Source organism: Eurytemora carolleeae, unplaced genomic scaffold, assembly GCF_000591075.1.
Source record: "Eurytemora carolleeae unplaced genomic scaffold, Eaff_2.0 scaffold40, whole genome shotgun sequence".
Lineage (NCBI taxonomy): Eukaryota > Metazoa > Arthropoda > Copepoda > Calanoida > Temoridae > Eurytemora > Eurytemora carolleeae.
Window position 1 is genome coordinate 610,445 of NW_019396035.1, and position 15,024 is coordinate 625,468.

The following is a 15,024-nucleotide window of genomic DNA, read 5'->3' on the forward strand; positions in this document are numbered from 1 at the left end:
CGAGAAAAAAGTTAGAAATTCTATTAGAAATGATGCGTGAAGCGCCAAAGAAAATTGTTACTGACAAAGTAATTAGACTTAGTATGTATCATTATCTATAAAATAAATGGGTTTGATTCATTGCTCTGAGATGATTGAAGGTGAAAATACAACAATTTACACTTAGGATCGTCATATTCGAAGACTTTTAAGTCGGCCTTACAGTCTCATCCTTTGTGGGTAAGTGTGTTATCTCATATGTTCTCTTTAGATTGCATAAGTTAACCATACTACCCACGGACAAAATAAGATTGATATTCACAAACAATTTGACGTTTTTCGGTTACAACACATAAACAAACAATCAAAGAGACAAGCAAAGTATATACATATAAGAAAAAATAATTAATAAAATTTTTTTTACTTAATCTTTATTTATGCAATACAATGTTCACAGAAAAGTTTTATTCATATTCATAATTTAAAAAAGTTCTTTTCCTTAAAAATGCTGAGTAAAAACTATTAGAGCCCTGCCAAAGAATAAATTAAATCATCATAACACTTTAATTCAAACATATAAAATCACTGAGAACATATTACAGTATTAATTTCATTATACTTTTTCAATGAACAAAACTAACAACATTCTTAACAAAATGGTTAAACAAAATTTATTATCTTATTGTGGGTTTTTCCCCCAATCCTCAGGACTATAATGATAGAACTATATTTGATACAAGTGTGTATATTTAACTGAGTTCAAATCCTGCTCCGGCTTCTATAGCGTAAATCAGTTTCTCTCTTAACATTTTAGAATTCTAGAGAAAATATTTATTAATAGTAAATGAGTCACTTGGGGAGCATTAGCAAAACGGAGAATGCATTTTCACGAAGAAGTAAGAATTTTTTTTTTGCTTTTTTTGTATGATAGAATGTTTGAAGAATGTTTGTAGAGTAAATCAAAACAAGTCATATCAGACTTTTAGAAACATCTACTTTCACATTTAAATCTACTCTGGAGTAAGACCTTATAGTTTGTAATAATTTGTTTTAAATTTCTCTTTTTACCATAAAAAGAACAAAGTTGTTAATCTATATTCTTATCACTAGAGTTTGTCCGGGGTGGATAAAAAACTTGATATTTTATACGTTTCCCCCGTTATTTATAGCTAAAATTATTGCTAAAACTAGGGATGCAAACCTCCTGTAAGCTTGATAAACATAAACCCTGTGAAGAATTCAATCTAACCTTGAAATCTGGTAGTTTAAGAAGATTCATGCATGTAGAGGCTGTTGGCAACCTGTCCTGATCCCCCCCGGCATTATGAATACAGAACGGTGGATCCAGATCTCGGAAACCAAGATGAGGAGGACGGGAGCAGCTCGTCACAAACTTCAGCAAGGACCGCTTCTGATCCTCGGTAAAGCCTCGAACGGCCTCCCAGAAAGCTAAAATAGAAATTGTTTTCAAAATATACATTTCGCCAACTGTATTCAGAAATAAATTGTTCGAATAGTAATAGAAAGATGATCTGCTGTATATCATATATACCTGTAATAGTAAAATGATCTACTGTATATACTGTATCCCTGTAATAGTAAGATGATCTACTGTATATACTATATACCTGTAATTGTAAGATGATCTGCTGTATTAACAGTATACCTGTAATAGTAAGATGATCTGCTGTATATACTGTATACCTGTTATAGTAAGATGATCTGCTGTATATCCTGTATACCTGTAATAGTAAGATGATCTACTGTATATACTATATACCTGTAATAGAAAGATGATCTGCTGTATTAACTGTATACCTGTAATAGTAAGATGATCTGCTGTATATACTGTATACCTGTAATAGTAAGATGATCTGCTGTATATCCTGTATACCTGTAATAGTAAGATGATCTACTGTATATACTATATACCTGTAATAGTAAGATGATCTGCTGTATATCCTGTATACCTGTAATAGTAAGATGATCTACTGAATATACTACCTGTAATAGTAAGATGATCTACTGTATATCCTGTATACCTATAATAGTAAGATGATCTGTTGTATATCCTGTATACCTGTAATAGAAAGATGATCTGCTGTATATCCTGTATACCTGTAATAGTAAGATAATCTGCTGTATATCCTGTATACCTGTAATAGAAAGATGATCTGCTGTATATCCTGTATACCTGTAATAGTAAGATGATCTGCTGTATATACTGTATACCTGTAATAGTAAGATGATCTGCTGTATATCCTGTATACCTGTAATAGTAAGATGATCTGCTGTATATCCTTTATACCTGTTATAGTAAGATGATCTGCTGTATATCCCCCTGAATAGTTAGTATGAGCCTGTAGATCCTCGACACTGATCTCATGTTCAGCTCCACAGATAAGAGTCTCCAATTCACGGTGACTAAACATTCTCAACCAATCCAATCCTATCACATCCTCAAGTCCATTCCTTACAAAAAAAACTTATAAAATCTAATAAAAAGTTTGGTAAACTAATTATAATTCTACCTCAATGCAACAAAGAAAGACAAGGAAAAAATCAATTATCAGAAAATTTACTTTACATAGGATTAATGCTAAAAAGTTGGATGATAAAAAGTTTGCTAGATAATTTTAATTCGAAATAAGTAAATTTAATATAACATTTTTTTCCAATTAATTTAGAATTAAATCTACTTATTTTGGACATAAATAGAGTATTTTATTCTATTTTTGCTTTTTCGTTTTATACAAAATATTGTGCATGCATTTACCAAATCAAAATGAAGAGTATTTCTACGAGAGATTTTAAAGAGAAATTAAGACGAACCTGAATGCAATGCATTGATTTTTAATCTGCCTGTTGAGTTTATAATCTGCAACAAGATGGATATATTCTATCCTATTATCCGAGGTAACAGGAGTACTATCTCCTTCAGGTTTGAGTAGTTCTATCCTTGTCTCTCCGAACTCCTCTACAGCCATGGTAAAATCTAATCCTAGATCCAGAACATCTCCCTCGTATGTCTAAACAGGATTTACAAGTAAAATAGGAAAGGGCAATTGAACTTTATCCAACTAATAATCAAAACTGTAAATGATGATATCTACACATATACATGTTACATATTACAAACTTATTAATTTTTTCAAAGGTGTTTTGATTTGGATAAAATTCAGTACTATTTTAACGACGATAAGTTTGTGTAAGTAAGATTACCTTGAGATATAGAAGATTCTTGTACAGCTCCGGGTCTAATGAGTCCAGATGATCAATATCAACATTCACAAGTTTCTGTCCAAGAAGTTTACTCAGGAAAAAGGCTGCTAGGGGGAGCTCAACTAAAAGGTTTTCATACAGAGCCTTCCCAAGAATACGTCCGATGAAGAAATAGTGAGCTCCAGCATTGGGATGGATCTGGTTAGCTGTAGGGTTCGGATAAAGATGTTGATCCCTGGTGAGAACAAAGAAACCTCTGTTAGGATCGAATGCAGCTTTGAGAAGCTGACTGAGGAACTCCCTAAAGAGACCCCCGCCATCAATCCCGGCCTCGTCCAACCCCGCAGCATTGACGAGCTGAACTCTCATCTTCAACTTCATGTTGGGTTCATTATCCACGGATAGTTTCTCAAAGGCATCTTCGTAAATATAGTTTCTTCTCACTAGAATATCTATTGTTGGTCCTTGCAGAAAATTGACTCTATCTCCCTGGTATTCCTGTTTATCCCTCTGTATCAGGTTCTGGAAGAGGAGAACCCTCTGACTGAAGGATATTGTGAAGGGAAGTTCCCGGAGAACTGTTGCAAGTCTCACCTCCTTGGTAGTGAGAGGAGGACCACTCTCCTCCAACTCCTCTCGGGTAAACACTCGGAGTCCTCTAAAGGGACGGTAGGCACGTATTCTAGACCTTCGGAAGGATACGTCCTGAGGTCGGTCTAAAGGTAGAGTAATCCCACTACTGATCCAATGATCGTCAAGACAGAACTGTCTCCGGGTATCTCTGGTATACAGTTGACGAACTAGAGAAACTACCGTTTTAAAGAGATGAGTCCAGATGATGATATCTCGAACGTCCCGAGATTCCTCCGGAGTATCACGAACAGAATTTACAGCTTGTCTGTAATCATCTCTAACTCTAGGCCTGGATTCAGGAAACGCAAGCTCAACCAACCCTAGAGCAATATCACGCAGGGAGAGAGACATACTCACCAGCTCCGGTAGTGTAAACGGCATCCAGTTCCTCTGCTTGGTATTAATCTGCTCGGTTCCATAGAACTCCGTATCATGGATAGTAACTAGGAGGTAACGGAACAATGAACAGAATACTGCCAATGGAGGAGATATATCATCCCGTTCTAGTCCGGACATCTTCAATCCTCGGGATATGATTGAAACGAGCGGAGTAGGAGAACCGAAAAGTGAAGGTTGTGAGGTTGTGCAAACTATATTCCAGAGCTGTCGGAGAAAATTGGGACGAAATGCGAGGGAGTGCAGGAGAGAGTAGTCATGCATACCCTAAGAAATAAAACAAGGTTTTATCAACTTTATATCTTTAATTAGTTATTTTTATCTTATATATTGAACATACCTGTTGATTATAAATAAGTAGTTGATGACATATTTTGCAAATATTTCTAATATTCTCCGTATTCCCTAATCTAACACTAGCAGGAGAACCGGAGAAGGTTGGAGCAGAGCTTCGGGATTTCGAACCTTCAGCAATGCTCACAATCCCGCTCACAAACTCAGCCGAGTTGAGCAAACAAATTGAGGTTTCAATCAAAGGGTTTCGGTTGGATGACTGATCCATGGCCTCACTCTCAGAATCACTATCATCTCCCTCCTCATCAAGTTCAGGGACAAGCGTGGTCCTGGAGTAATCATTAATTATCTCTAGATTTTTATTCTAAATTTAATAAATATGTAAATATCGAAAAGAATGGTTGTATTGAATATAATATCTGTGAAACTGTTTTTCCATTTAAATAAGATTTGTATTTATTTTAATTCCTGAAAGTCTAAAATATTTTCAATCTTTTATCCCTGTTCTTTTAGACACATTTTACTCGAGTTAAACTTCACCACCCCTAATTGCTCAGACATATATTGTTCCAACCCTATGATCCCTGTTTTATTATTATTAATAGAAAACCCATCATTCAATAAAATATGGGTCAACGCTCCTCCCAACCGCAGTGTATCCCTAGTTTTGAGTAATCAAAGTTATTATCGAACCTTGTCAAGGTACTGATCACATTCAGAAATGATGTTCCTTGCTCCTCATCTAGTCTTCCCAACCTGCCCTTACTCAGGGTCAGGATAGAGTAGAGGAGCTCCGGAGAGGACGAAACTCTTAGAGAACCTGAACCCGTGTTCTCCAGGTGCTTTAATACTGCTCCGATAGAAAACTCTTCACTCACAGCCAGACTTGGCAGAATAAATAACTGAATCTGAAATAATAATTTTTAATGTTTCAAACTATTTAATATGCGTTTTTTTTTTTTTTTTTTTAACCTGTTCAGAGAGAGTTCCTCCAAGAATATGAGTTGATAGGTTTGTGAATATTTCAGCTTTAAAACTCGAATTCTAAAAAAAAAACTTGTGTGAATAAAAACCAAAAAAATAAAACTAAATTAATTAAGTTCATTCTATAATGTTAACTGGACTATTATTTTAAAATGTTACCGCTGACTGAACCGCAATTCTAATATGTTACCGTTGACTAAACTACTATTTACTATGTTACCATTGACTGAACTGTTATTCTTATATGTTAACGTTGACTAAACTAATGTTTTAATATGTTACCGCTAATTAAACTGATATGCTAATGTTACCGCTGACTAAACTGCAGTTCTATTATGTTAAGGTTGACTAAACTACTATTTACTATGTTACCATTGACTGAACTGTTATTCATATATGTTAACGTTGACTAAACTAATGTTTTAATATGTTACCGTTGACTAAACTGCTATTCAAATATGTTTCCGTTTACTAAACTACTATTTAATAATGTTACCATTGACTGAACTGTTATTCTTATATGTTAACGTTGACTAAACTAATGTTTTAATATATTACCGTTAATTAAACCTGCTTTCCTTATATGTTACCGTTGACTAAACTGCTATTCTAATATGTTACCGTTGACTGAACTAATGTTTTAATATGTTACCGTTAATTACACTGCTACGCTAATATGTTACCGTTGACTAAACTAATGTTCTAATATGTTACCGTTAATTACACTGCTACGCTAATATGTTACCGTTGACTAAACAACTATTTAAAATGTTACCATTAAACATTTTTATGTTGATTTAACCTCTTATTCTTAAAATATGTTACCGTTGCCTGAACTGCTATATTAACTGGGTTGAGAACCATCTGAAGGATTTCACCGGCCAAAGGAGTCGGCGGCCGAGTAGTCTCACTGAGTACAGGAGGTACACGACTATCAATAATTAGTCTCACCAAACTAAAGTATTTTCTAGAAACCAGATATTTATAAATATTTGTCACTATATCTGGTTTGTTTGGAAAGGTTGCATTGTTTGTGTATATTTGGAGGAAGCGAAGAGAGGCAGCTATTGAGTCCGAAGAGCTTGCCAGCAGTTCAACACAGGACAAGGAGAGTTTACACAACGTGTGCGTCCAACCAGGATTAGATTCTATTACAGGGACGAGCTTACTTCTCTCCCGAACCAGAACCTTGATAAAAAATATAATTTTTATTAAAATGTCCTCTTAGTGTAAAGAGACTTAAGTTTATCTGATAAGAATGGAAGATATCCACGTTTATCTAGTTTGAAACGTGTTAAACCCTTAAAAATGCCACTATTGTTTCCGCATCCGAAACCCGCAAGTCACTTTTAAAAAAGAAACCACTATTGCAATAATTAATATTCAAAAAGAAAAACATGGATATCTCATTGATTCATGATCAGACAAAGCTTTAAAAGATAGCGTTGTGAATCTGACATGCCATTAATACTTGCGTCAACACTCTACAGTTCATATAAGGCTAGAATTTAAAAAGTAAATATAAAAATTGTAAAGGTGACAGGAAAAACGTAAACGAATCTTTATTTTCCAAAACAAGCTGGCATTCAGTAATCAGTATATTTATTCCATTTGACATATAAAAGTTTATCGTAATTTCTCACCTGAAATATCCATACTAGAGTAGCACTGTCTGTGGCGAAAACGACAAGAACGCAGATCCTGCGGAAAACCTCCCAGTCTCCAGGTACAGCCTCCAACTGTCTCCTAAGTCTAGGAATCTCATGATCTCTGATCTGTCGGAAAATTCGTCGTCTACAGATAAATCCTCGAACCAAGGCTTGAATTCGAACTGCAGCGTGTGTCTCAGCGCGCTTGGCCTAACAAAAAATTAACAAATGAGAAGCTGTCGTCAAAAGAAAATCTGTATCAATCCTACAAACCTTTATCAATTTGTCTTTAAAAATAACTTCTTATTCATAAAAGTATTCACCTCTCTATTTTTCCTGTCTAATCGAGCACGTTCTAGTAACTGTTCCTTGTTCTCTGCCCTGGTCGCTCCTCTGTTGTTAACTATAGGTTTCGTCCTGAAATCTCCCTCGAAGTATCCCTTCCCAAACATTCTCTTCTGAAATAAGCATTTTAATAATCGGTTCCACTTCGGTCGGATTTTACAGAGCTGCGAGAGCGTTTAAAATGAAGTCTTTCCCTTGACGCCTTCAGTTTTCCTTTCCTAAACCAGAATAGGTTCAAATTCAACATTTTTTAAAATAAATCTATCAACGTGATAAAGCAAAACTTATTATTGAAGTTTTATGCTTAAAAATTTTATATGAAAATGATGAGGTAGAATGTCGATATCTTTCTGCAAAGAATTAAAGTTAAGCTTCGGTTTTGTCAAAATCCTCGATTTACTTAACAAAACCGCTTTTTTGTTGATTAACTGGTAGCGTTGTAAAAAGTTAGTGGAACTTTTTATATTGCAAAATTATAAGTCTATGGACAATTTATATCAGGTATATAAAGTATCAATTTCATTCTGTTTGTTAGTTTATCCGATCATAACTCAGAAACCCCTAAGGAACCCGGTAGGACCACGAGAATTTTATTAGCTTTAAAGTTGAGTGAGTTGACTTTCATGGAGAAAACTCTGGACAAGCTAGTTTTATATATTTTTATTCAAATTGAACCATTTCCTAAATTTTTCCACTTCCTCTGCAGTAGATAAAGGTTTATCAGGCTGCGTAGCTAACCGGATTGCATTGCGAAGTTTCTCTAAAGCGTCTGCCTGATTTAAGCTCTGAGACCTGAAAAAGAGAGGGTACATTGACGGTTTTACCAATGCAAGCTTTCTGATAAAAGAAAAATATTTTTTGATTTGACTTTTCAGATATTTATCACCTTGTTCGATCTGATTTAACAACCATCCAACCATCTTTAGTCAGCTGAGAAGAATATTTTTCCAAAACTTTAGATTTTATCTCAGAACTCAACCAAGTTGCTGACTCAACATGAAATCTAAAACAACAAAATAGAATCCAGAATTTAATTTTTTTTGATGAGTCCAAAAGTAAAAGGAAATAATAAAAGAAGAAAAAATAAAGATAGCATATAAAAGTTTTATAAAAAAATTGTAAAAAAAATATTTGATGAAAACTGTATAAGAAGAAAAACAGGTAGAATCAATTTTTTTAACACAAAAAATAAATTTTACCTTAAATCTACTTTAGTAGAAACCTTATTAACGTTCTGTCCTCCTGGTCCACTACTACAGGAGTAGGTTGCTGTCAGCTCCTTGACTGGGATAACCCCGGAGAATTCTCCGGAAAAACCTCCTTTCTCAACCTTCTCCTCGGACCCAGGATACAGGCTTTTTAAACTAAACAAGCAACATCAATTTCCAACAAAAAGTAACCTTGACGCAGATTATTACTAAATCACAAAAACTTGTCAATTAAGCTGATGTCTCATACCTAATAGAGCTTTCATAGTCGGACATGTTCCTGGAACGAAAAACCTGAGAGAGCGTGCTCCGGCTCAGGGTTCGGAGAAGCATTGTCATCTGAAAACAAACTGAGATCATTCATGTATAGAACATACAAACTAAATCAACAAAACACAAATTTTAAGTTTTTACTAAATTACAAAACTTTTACAACAATTGTTATCCTAACAAAATAAACGGATTATCTAGCTGCGCCCCCGGTATCTCCACCCATTCCATTGATAAGCATGAAGATACAAACTGGAACAATATACATCCAGTACTTGGAGAAAAATGATTTTTCATCCTTGCTCTGTCCAGTCATCTTCCTTGTTTTCTCCTGAAAATTTTTTTATTGATCATAAGTTACATTTTTATTAATAACTCGACAAAAAGGCCTCTAGTTAGAAAGAAAAACTGTCTTAAGTTTATCTAGATTCTACATATGGCAAATAAATCACTAGATGCGTTAATTAGAAGCGTTAGTCTCAAGGTTATTAGGGCCAGTAAACGAGAAATTATCTGGGAGAACCCATTGAACATTGACTGTTGATTACACTAAGTTGACGTTAGACCTTGTGTTTGTGATTATGTATAATTAATCAGTATATTTTGTATATCTTCTTAAATAATCAATATCTGCAATATTTAATAGAATTACACCCCCAAAGGGGATGAGGCTTGTTTTGTATGCTTTAGTAAAGAAAAATTGTTAACAAAGGGCAAGTTATCACCCACAATTCATTTATTTTCTACAAAAAATCCTAAATTTTTCCAATTCAGTTAATAAAACTCGCCGCTCCGGGCAAACATACTTAAAATTCAACATCTCTAAGGAAAAGTTTAGAAAGGGGTAAATATTAAAACCCATAAATATTTGTTTATTTACCTCCTCCATCCTCTGTATGAAAGCTGCAGTATCCGGAGTAGGACCGTTCTCCATGTGTTGGATCTGAACCTTGGTATCAAACTTATCCCTGTTTCTTCCCTACATCATTATTTTCATATACTTTGAATTGTTTTAGAAATATTCATCTATAAATATACTTTGCATGTCTGTCTTTCTGTCTATCTGTTTTGGTGTTTTTATGTTTGTTTGTTTGTTTGTTTGTTTGTTTGGATGTTTGGATGTTTGGATGTTTGGATGTTTGGATGTTTGTTTGTTTGTTTGCCGGTTGACCCCAGGGAAGATTTATGAATGCTCAGTGGCCGAATTTAAAGAATTTGAGCGGTGGTTTAAATTTAAGCCGCAGCTTAAATATGGTTGGTTCCACTTAAAATTGTATCAAATGTTTCAAGATTTAAGCCGGCGCTAAATTTAAACCGGGTTTTGGCGGATTTTGGCGGATTTAAACCGCGGCTCAAATTCTTTAAATTCCATCTCTGAATTACAAAGAGGTGTCTCTAAAACTTTTGGATTTTTGAAAAATTTTGAAAATCCACGAACTTTTGTTGTTTATGTTTTATACTTCAAAGATGAGAAGATGCTCACAGAAAAGTCACACTTAAAAACTTAAATAGAAGATGGGCGGCGCAGCCTAGTTTTCATGTATTTTAGATTGTTACAGAAAAATTCTTTCTTAAAAAAAAATTAGATAGATCTAACTACTTTTCATTTCTTCAACAGACTGGACAATGGTAATAGAATCAAATATATGATTATCAAATTTACCTTGTAAGGTGCTTCCTCTGTTCTGACCGCTAGGTTCACAGCAACTAGACTTCCTCTCCAGTCTAGGTTAAATATCAGGGTCTCAGCTAGACCAGACTCTAGGAGAGTGCACGCAGAAGTATAACTCTGGAGCTCACCTACTCCTCCCTCACCAACAACCTGAACAGGGGAGTGTTGGAGGACGAAATACAACGCATTATGGGCGATTTGTCAACTGCCACAAACCCAGGGTGAGTGGGGGACGGGGGCTGGGACTGGTATGCTAACATGGAATTTGGATTTGAATATGCCGTTTAATTCCAAGGAAAAATACCACATATATGATACTGAGAAAAATAGTATGTTCAGTTCTCTTATGAAAATTACCAAAAAGAAGAAACATATTAATTTAAGCAACATTGTTCAAACTTTGGACGATTGCTCTTGTGAAAGAGTTACTTTTAGACACGCTAAATATTTTGGACTAAATATGTGAATTTATTAATAATTCAAGAAAAATTTAGAAATAAATAAAAATTATAATTGTAAATAAGAAAAATTTAGAAATATATAAAAATTATAATTGTAAATAAGAAAAAATCCGAGATCTTAACTTACCTTGATGAGGTAAAGTTGGTTGTTGCTACACAGTTCCTTCATTTTCTCATATTTATCTGACTCAAGAACATCCTGGTTTAATCAATCAATCAATCGTTTCTACAAAATTCTTAAACCAGAAATTGGAAATTAACATTAAGGTTTAAAAAGGGATTGATAAAATATTTTCAACCATGATTATTTTTTGATTTCCTGGTTGACCGAAGCACTGCCGAGCCTGGATCTGGTTAAAGCTACAGAACCTCTGTTCTCCCAGCTCCGACCCAGATCAAAACTATGATCTAATCTCAACCTCATGTCTCCCTCCATCTCCAGGTCGGAGCAGGAGCACAGATCCAACAACAAACCCAGGAAAAGGAACAAGAGCATCTTTCTAAAAATGGAAAACATTGTTAATATTTGAATCTCTTGTTTCGGTAACATTTAAGGAAAAAACAAACAAAAAACCGTTTGACCAAGAAAAAACTTTAGCAAAAAATGATTAGGTTATGAAATATCGCTACGAAAACTTATTTATTATATATCTTTCAACTCAGAAACATACTAAATTTATTTTTTTTCGAAAAACTTCGAAAAACCAATCCTCCTCTTATTTATATGTAATTTTAAAATATTAGAAAGAAATAATAATTATTAGATCATCTCAATATCACAGAATACTTGTAAACACTAAACATCGTCGATATTAAATGAAATCATAGAGTGTCCCAGTAAATAGTATAAATTGTGAATATGGTCGAAGTTGTACTTCTTGTTCTACTTATTGGGACACCATGAGGATCATATTTATGATCATCTCTCATCTGCTCTTGAGTTCTAGAAAAAGTTCACATTTATCTCGGACGAAATTCTTCTTGTCGTCCAGGACGAACTTGTTGTAGCTCCCATCCGAGCAGACAGCTACGATACTGCTGTCCTGGGTGAAAGCACAGATGCATCTGGCACCTCCGGGAACCTGACAAAAAAATATAAAAAATTGTGAAAAAATCCTAGTAATGGTTGTGCAATAAATGTTAAAATAAAAGTTTAAAGATGAGCTTATGTGATTCAATTTCTTAAAAACAAGATTCATCAAAAATGAATTCCCTTTTATTTCAAATTTGTCCAGAAGTCTCTAAAAACGTAAAATTATGATAAAGCCTTAAATATGACACTCTTTAAAATGAGCCTTTCTGTTATTTATTAACATTTTGTCAAATCATAGAACTAGTAGGGGGAAATATTAAAATCTTGATTTAAATGGTTTAGTTTAACAAATAAAATCGATGTCACTACAAAAAAAACCTAAGTGGCAATATAGATTTGTTCAAAAGGCAAGCCTGTTCAAAACTATCCCTATATTAATACAAATGAGAGCTCTTTAGTTTTTTAACAAAAATTGTATTAAGATATTTGCCTCAATTCTTGAGAAACTCCACATTGAGGAGAAGTATTTAGGAAGGAAAGATGCTGCGGCTAAACTCGACTGTTTGTTTTTATTCTTCTCCTCCAGGGAGAATATATGGATAGTTCCGTGGTCGCTGGAGACACATAGCAGGCTGGAGTCAGAGTTGAAGTTGATGCAGTAGATGGTGGCAGGGTTCGATCCTCGTCTCAGCTCACACAACAAGGATCCGTTCAGGACATCGAATACACGGATCAAGGTTCCTTTACAACTTGCTGTTGCTATCTTTGTGCCTTTATTAAGAAAACTATAATTAAAAAATATAATTATGTAATTATAATATTTTTTTGATTTTGATTTTGATTTTTAACAGATATACTTTCATTTTTCCAGGACAGGTATTTTAGGTAGGGAATCAAACAAAGATAGTCCTATTATTTTGTTGCAAACCTTTTTTACCTCTTTTTGATATATTTTCACAAAAAAAAATTCCTCAAAACTGTTGTATCATTATTATTTTTGAGAAGGGATATTTGCAAGAAAATGTTTTGTTAAAAATCCAATTAAAAAAACACATCTTAAATCTGAAAATAAGTAAATACAATTTACAATTACAATTACAAGTGGGTAACAGTACACAGCCCTCCTACCATTCAGTGTTCCCCCCCCCCCCATCCCATTTTGTTACGAAGACATTGTTGACTAACCTTGGATATTTAAAGTGATAGCTACCAGAGCTGAACCATGTGCTGTTATTGTTAACGGTGATTTCTCTGTAACTGCTAGATCTACCAGCTGAACCTGACCTGGCTTCAACCCAGGGAAAGCGAGTAGACTGTTGGAGGAACTTGGACTTAGAGAACATAATCCTTTCGGATTCAAACTAATAAATAATAATATATGCAAATCTTAAAATATACCATTTTAGCAAGGCTTAGTTATCATAGCAATATTCAAAAATAAACTAAAAATTATAAGTTCTTTATTTTTTTTAAGGTAAAGGTGAAATTATGAATTTAACCAACCTTGTATCAAAAACATGAAGCTGTGTAGGAGATGATGTAAATGTAAACACTTTAATAAGTTGTTCCAACACAACAACTATCCTGTCTCGTCGTAATCTCACACACTTCACATCACTGGAAAACTCCATTTCAATCACAGTTTTCTTCTTTAAATCATCCCAGATATAAACCTTATTCGGAGCAAACTCTGGACCGTCTCCGTTCCCAACCAGAGCCACGTAGTTGCACCGGAACAGCATCTCGAGGAACCTGATCCCTCCGGCTCCGGAGCTACCCCAGTCCTCTGATTCCTTCTCCCTCAGGGGGTCGGAGTTAAAGATCTTGAATCCAGTTTTGGTTCCGGCGCAAAAACAACCTGAAATTATGGAAACCTAGATAAAATACTGTTCCATTCTTCTGCCTTAAGCCGGTCATATTAGGGGGGCAAGATTTTGGAAACTTCAACCCCATACCTCCCAACCCCCAACCCCCCAAAAAAAAAATTTAAAATAAACTTTTGCAACGAGATGGTAACACAAGTAAAGTAAAAGCTAAATTTTGATGATATTTAAATGTTCCAAAAGAAAACCTTGATCTTGGTTGAAACCAGCATAGAGAAGCTGATTCTTTGTTGTATTGTTTTCCGTCAGGTTCATTCTTTATAAACTTGGCTCATCTACTTGAACTTGATCATGGAATAATATTTTCTGCGGGATCGGACATTTTAACTGAAAAAAATAAATTGATAAAGAATTGAAATATACTAGAAGTGGATAAAACGTACAAAGTTAGATTCCCATTTCTAACTTTTTAACTAAAAATGTTTAAACGTAATTTTTCTACTTGAAAATATTACTTTAAAAGTAAAGATTTGTGCTTAAGGATTAATTTCAACTGAATTTTCTTTTCTTGCATTTCATCTTTTCCAATTCCTCCAGGAGTTCTCGGCAATAGGTTTAGGAGGTCTGATGAGAAATAATACCGCGTCACATTTCAAATCATTTCAAGAATTCTTTTGAGAAAATTGAAGTTTTAGAGGAAAAAATGTCAATTTTTATATTTGGTACCTTTAAAAACTAAAGATACAATTATTAAAATCTATTTTAAATTAAAATATAATTTTTACAACTTTATTTTGTTTTTTGATTTACTTTTCTGACCGCCATATCTTCTTTCCATAATTTTCTATCATAGCAGACAGAAACATCTGACTCACGACACAAACAACGTAATTTTCATTTTTAAAGTTTAAAATCATGTAAAGTACTTATTCTACGTCAGTGATCTTTTTTAAAAAACCAATGCAAACTCCTTGAGTTGTCTTAAATAAAATGTGAAGTTGTCATCTAATTAGATAATAATATGTAATAATGTTTGTTCAGAAAATTTTCTAAAA

The 15,024-nt window shown here is 34.0% G+C and overlaps 4 protein-coding genes across 11 annotated transcripts in view; all 4 read right to left on the reverse strand.

Moving 5' to 3' along the window:
* The window catches only part of LOC111698077 (zinc finger FYVE domain-containing protein 9), a 28,264-nt gene extending 13,866 nt beyond the window's left edge, over positions 1–14,398 (reverse strand). For all 8 annotated transcript variants that reach the window (XM_023468365.1, XM_023468372.1, XM_023468357.1 and 5 more), the window contains exons 1-2: positions 14,393–14,398; positions 12,896–12,899 (exon numbers count right to left, since the gene is read on the reverse strand). The gene's annotated coding sequence lies outside the window, so the exon portion shown is untranslated. The remainder of the gene's footprint in view (positions 1–12,895; positions 12,900–14,392) is intronic.
* Positions 525–9,043, reverse strand: LOC111698209 (ubiquitin-protein ligase E3C). Its single transcript, XM_023468486.1, has 16 exons — positions 8,961–9,043; positions 8,702–8,866; positions 8,389–8,505; positions 8,198–8,294; positions 7,481–7,615; positions 7,152–7,367; positions 6,334–6,696; positions 5,497–5,568; positions 5,218–5,432; positions 4,571–4,853; positions 3,202–4,497; positions 2,812–3,008; positions 2,250–2,451; positions 1,684–1,891; positions 1,229–1,428; positions 525–797 (listed from the first exon to the last, which is right to left on the reverse strand). The coding sequence occupies exons 1-16, from the start codon at positions 9,041–9,043 to the stop codon at positions 729–731; spliced, it is 3,918 nt and encodes a 1,305-aa protein (XP_023324254.1). The 3' UTR covers positions 525–728.
* Positions 9,174–11,609, reverse strand: LOC111698214 (ER membrane protein complex subunit 10). The gene is made up of 5 exons (XM_023468496.1): positions 11,442–11,609; positions 11,241–11,312; positions 10,644–10,802; positions 9,861–9,959; positions 9,174–9,311 (listed from the first exon to the last, which is right to left on the reverse strand). The coding sequence occupies exons 1-5, from the start codon at positions 11,607–11,609 to the stop codon at positions 9,174–9,176; spliced, it is 636 nt and encodes a 211-aa protein (XP_023324264.1).
* On the reverse strand, positions 11,852–14,376 carry LOC111698139 (WD repeat domain phosphoinositide-interacting protein 3). The gene is made up of 5 exons (XM_023468396.1): positions 14,218–14,376; positions 13,650–14,004; positions 13,332–13,507; positions 12,637–12,917; positions 11,852–12,195 (listed from the first exon to the last, which is right to left on the reverse strand). The coding sequence occupies exons 1-5, from the start codon at positions 14,282–14,284 to the stop codon at positions 12,040–12,042; spliced, it is 1,035 nt and encodes a 344-aa protein (XP_023324164.1). The 5' UTR covers positions 14,285–14,376; the 3' UTR covers positions 11,852–12,039.
* Positions 14,399–15,024: the final 626 nt, after the last annotated feature.

Coding starts and splice junctions, on each gene's coding strand:
- LOC111698209 (XM_023468486.1), bottom strand. CDS start 9,043: ATGCTTCTCCGAACCCTGAGCCGGAGCACGCTCTCTCAGGTTTTTCGT. Junction 8,295..8,388: donor GTTAAATCAGATCGAACAAG/GTGATAAATATC, acceptor TCTCTTTTTCAG/GTCTCAGAGCTTAAATCAGG. Junction 4,498..4,570: donor TACTTATTTATAATCAACAG/GTATGTTCAATA, acceptor TTTATTTCTTAG/GGTATGCATGACTACTCTCT.
- LOC111698214 (XM_023468496.1), bottom strand. CDS start 11,609: ATGCTCTTGTTCCTTTTCCTGGGTTTGTTGTTGGATCTGTGCTCCTGC. Junction 9,960..10,643: donor CAGAGGAAGCACCTTACAAG/GTAAATTTGATA, acceptor ATAATGATGTAG/GGAAGAAACAGGGATAAGTT. Junction 9,312..9,860: donor TCATACAGAGGATGGAGGAG/GTAAATAAACAA, acceptor AAAAATTTTCAG/GAGAAAACAAGGAAGATGAC.
- LOC111698139 (XM_023468396.1), bottom strand. CDS start 14,284: ATGAACCTGACGGAAAACAATACAACAAAGAATCAGCTTCTCTATGCT. Junction 12,918..13,331: donor TATCACTTTAAATATCCAAG/GTTAGTCAACAA, acceptor TTCTTAATAAAG/GCACAAAGATAGCAACAGCA. Junction 12,196..12,636: donor GGAGTTTCTCAAGAATTGAG/GCAAATATCTTA, acceptor TTTTTTTGTCAG/GTTCCCGGAGGTGCCAGATG.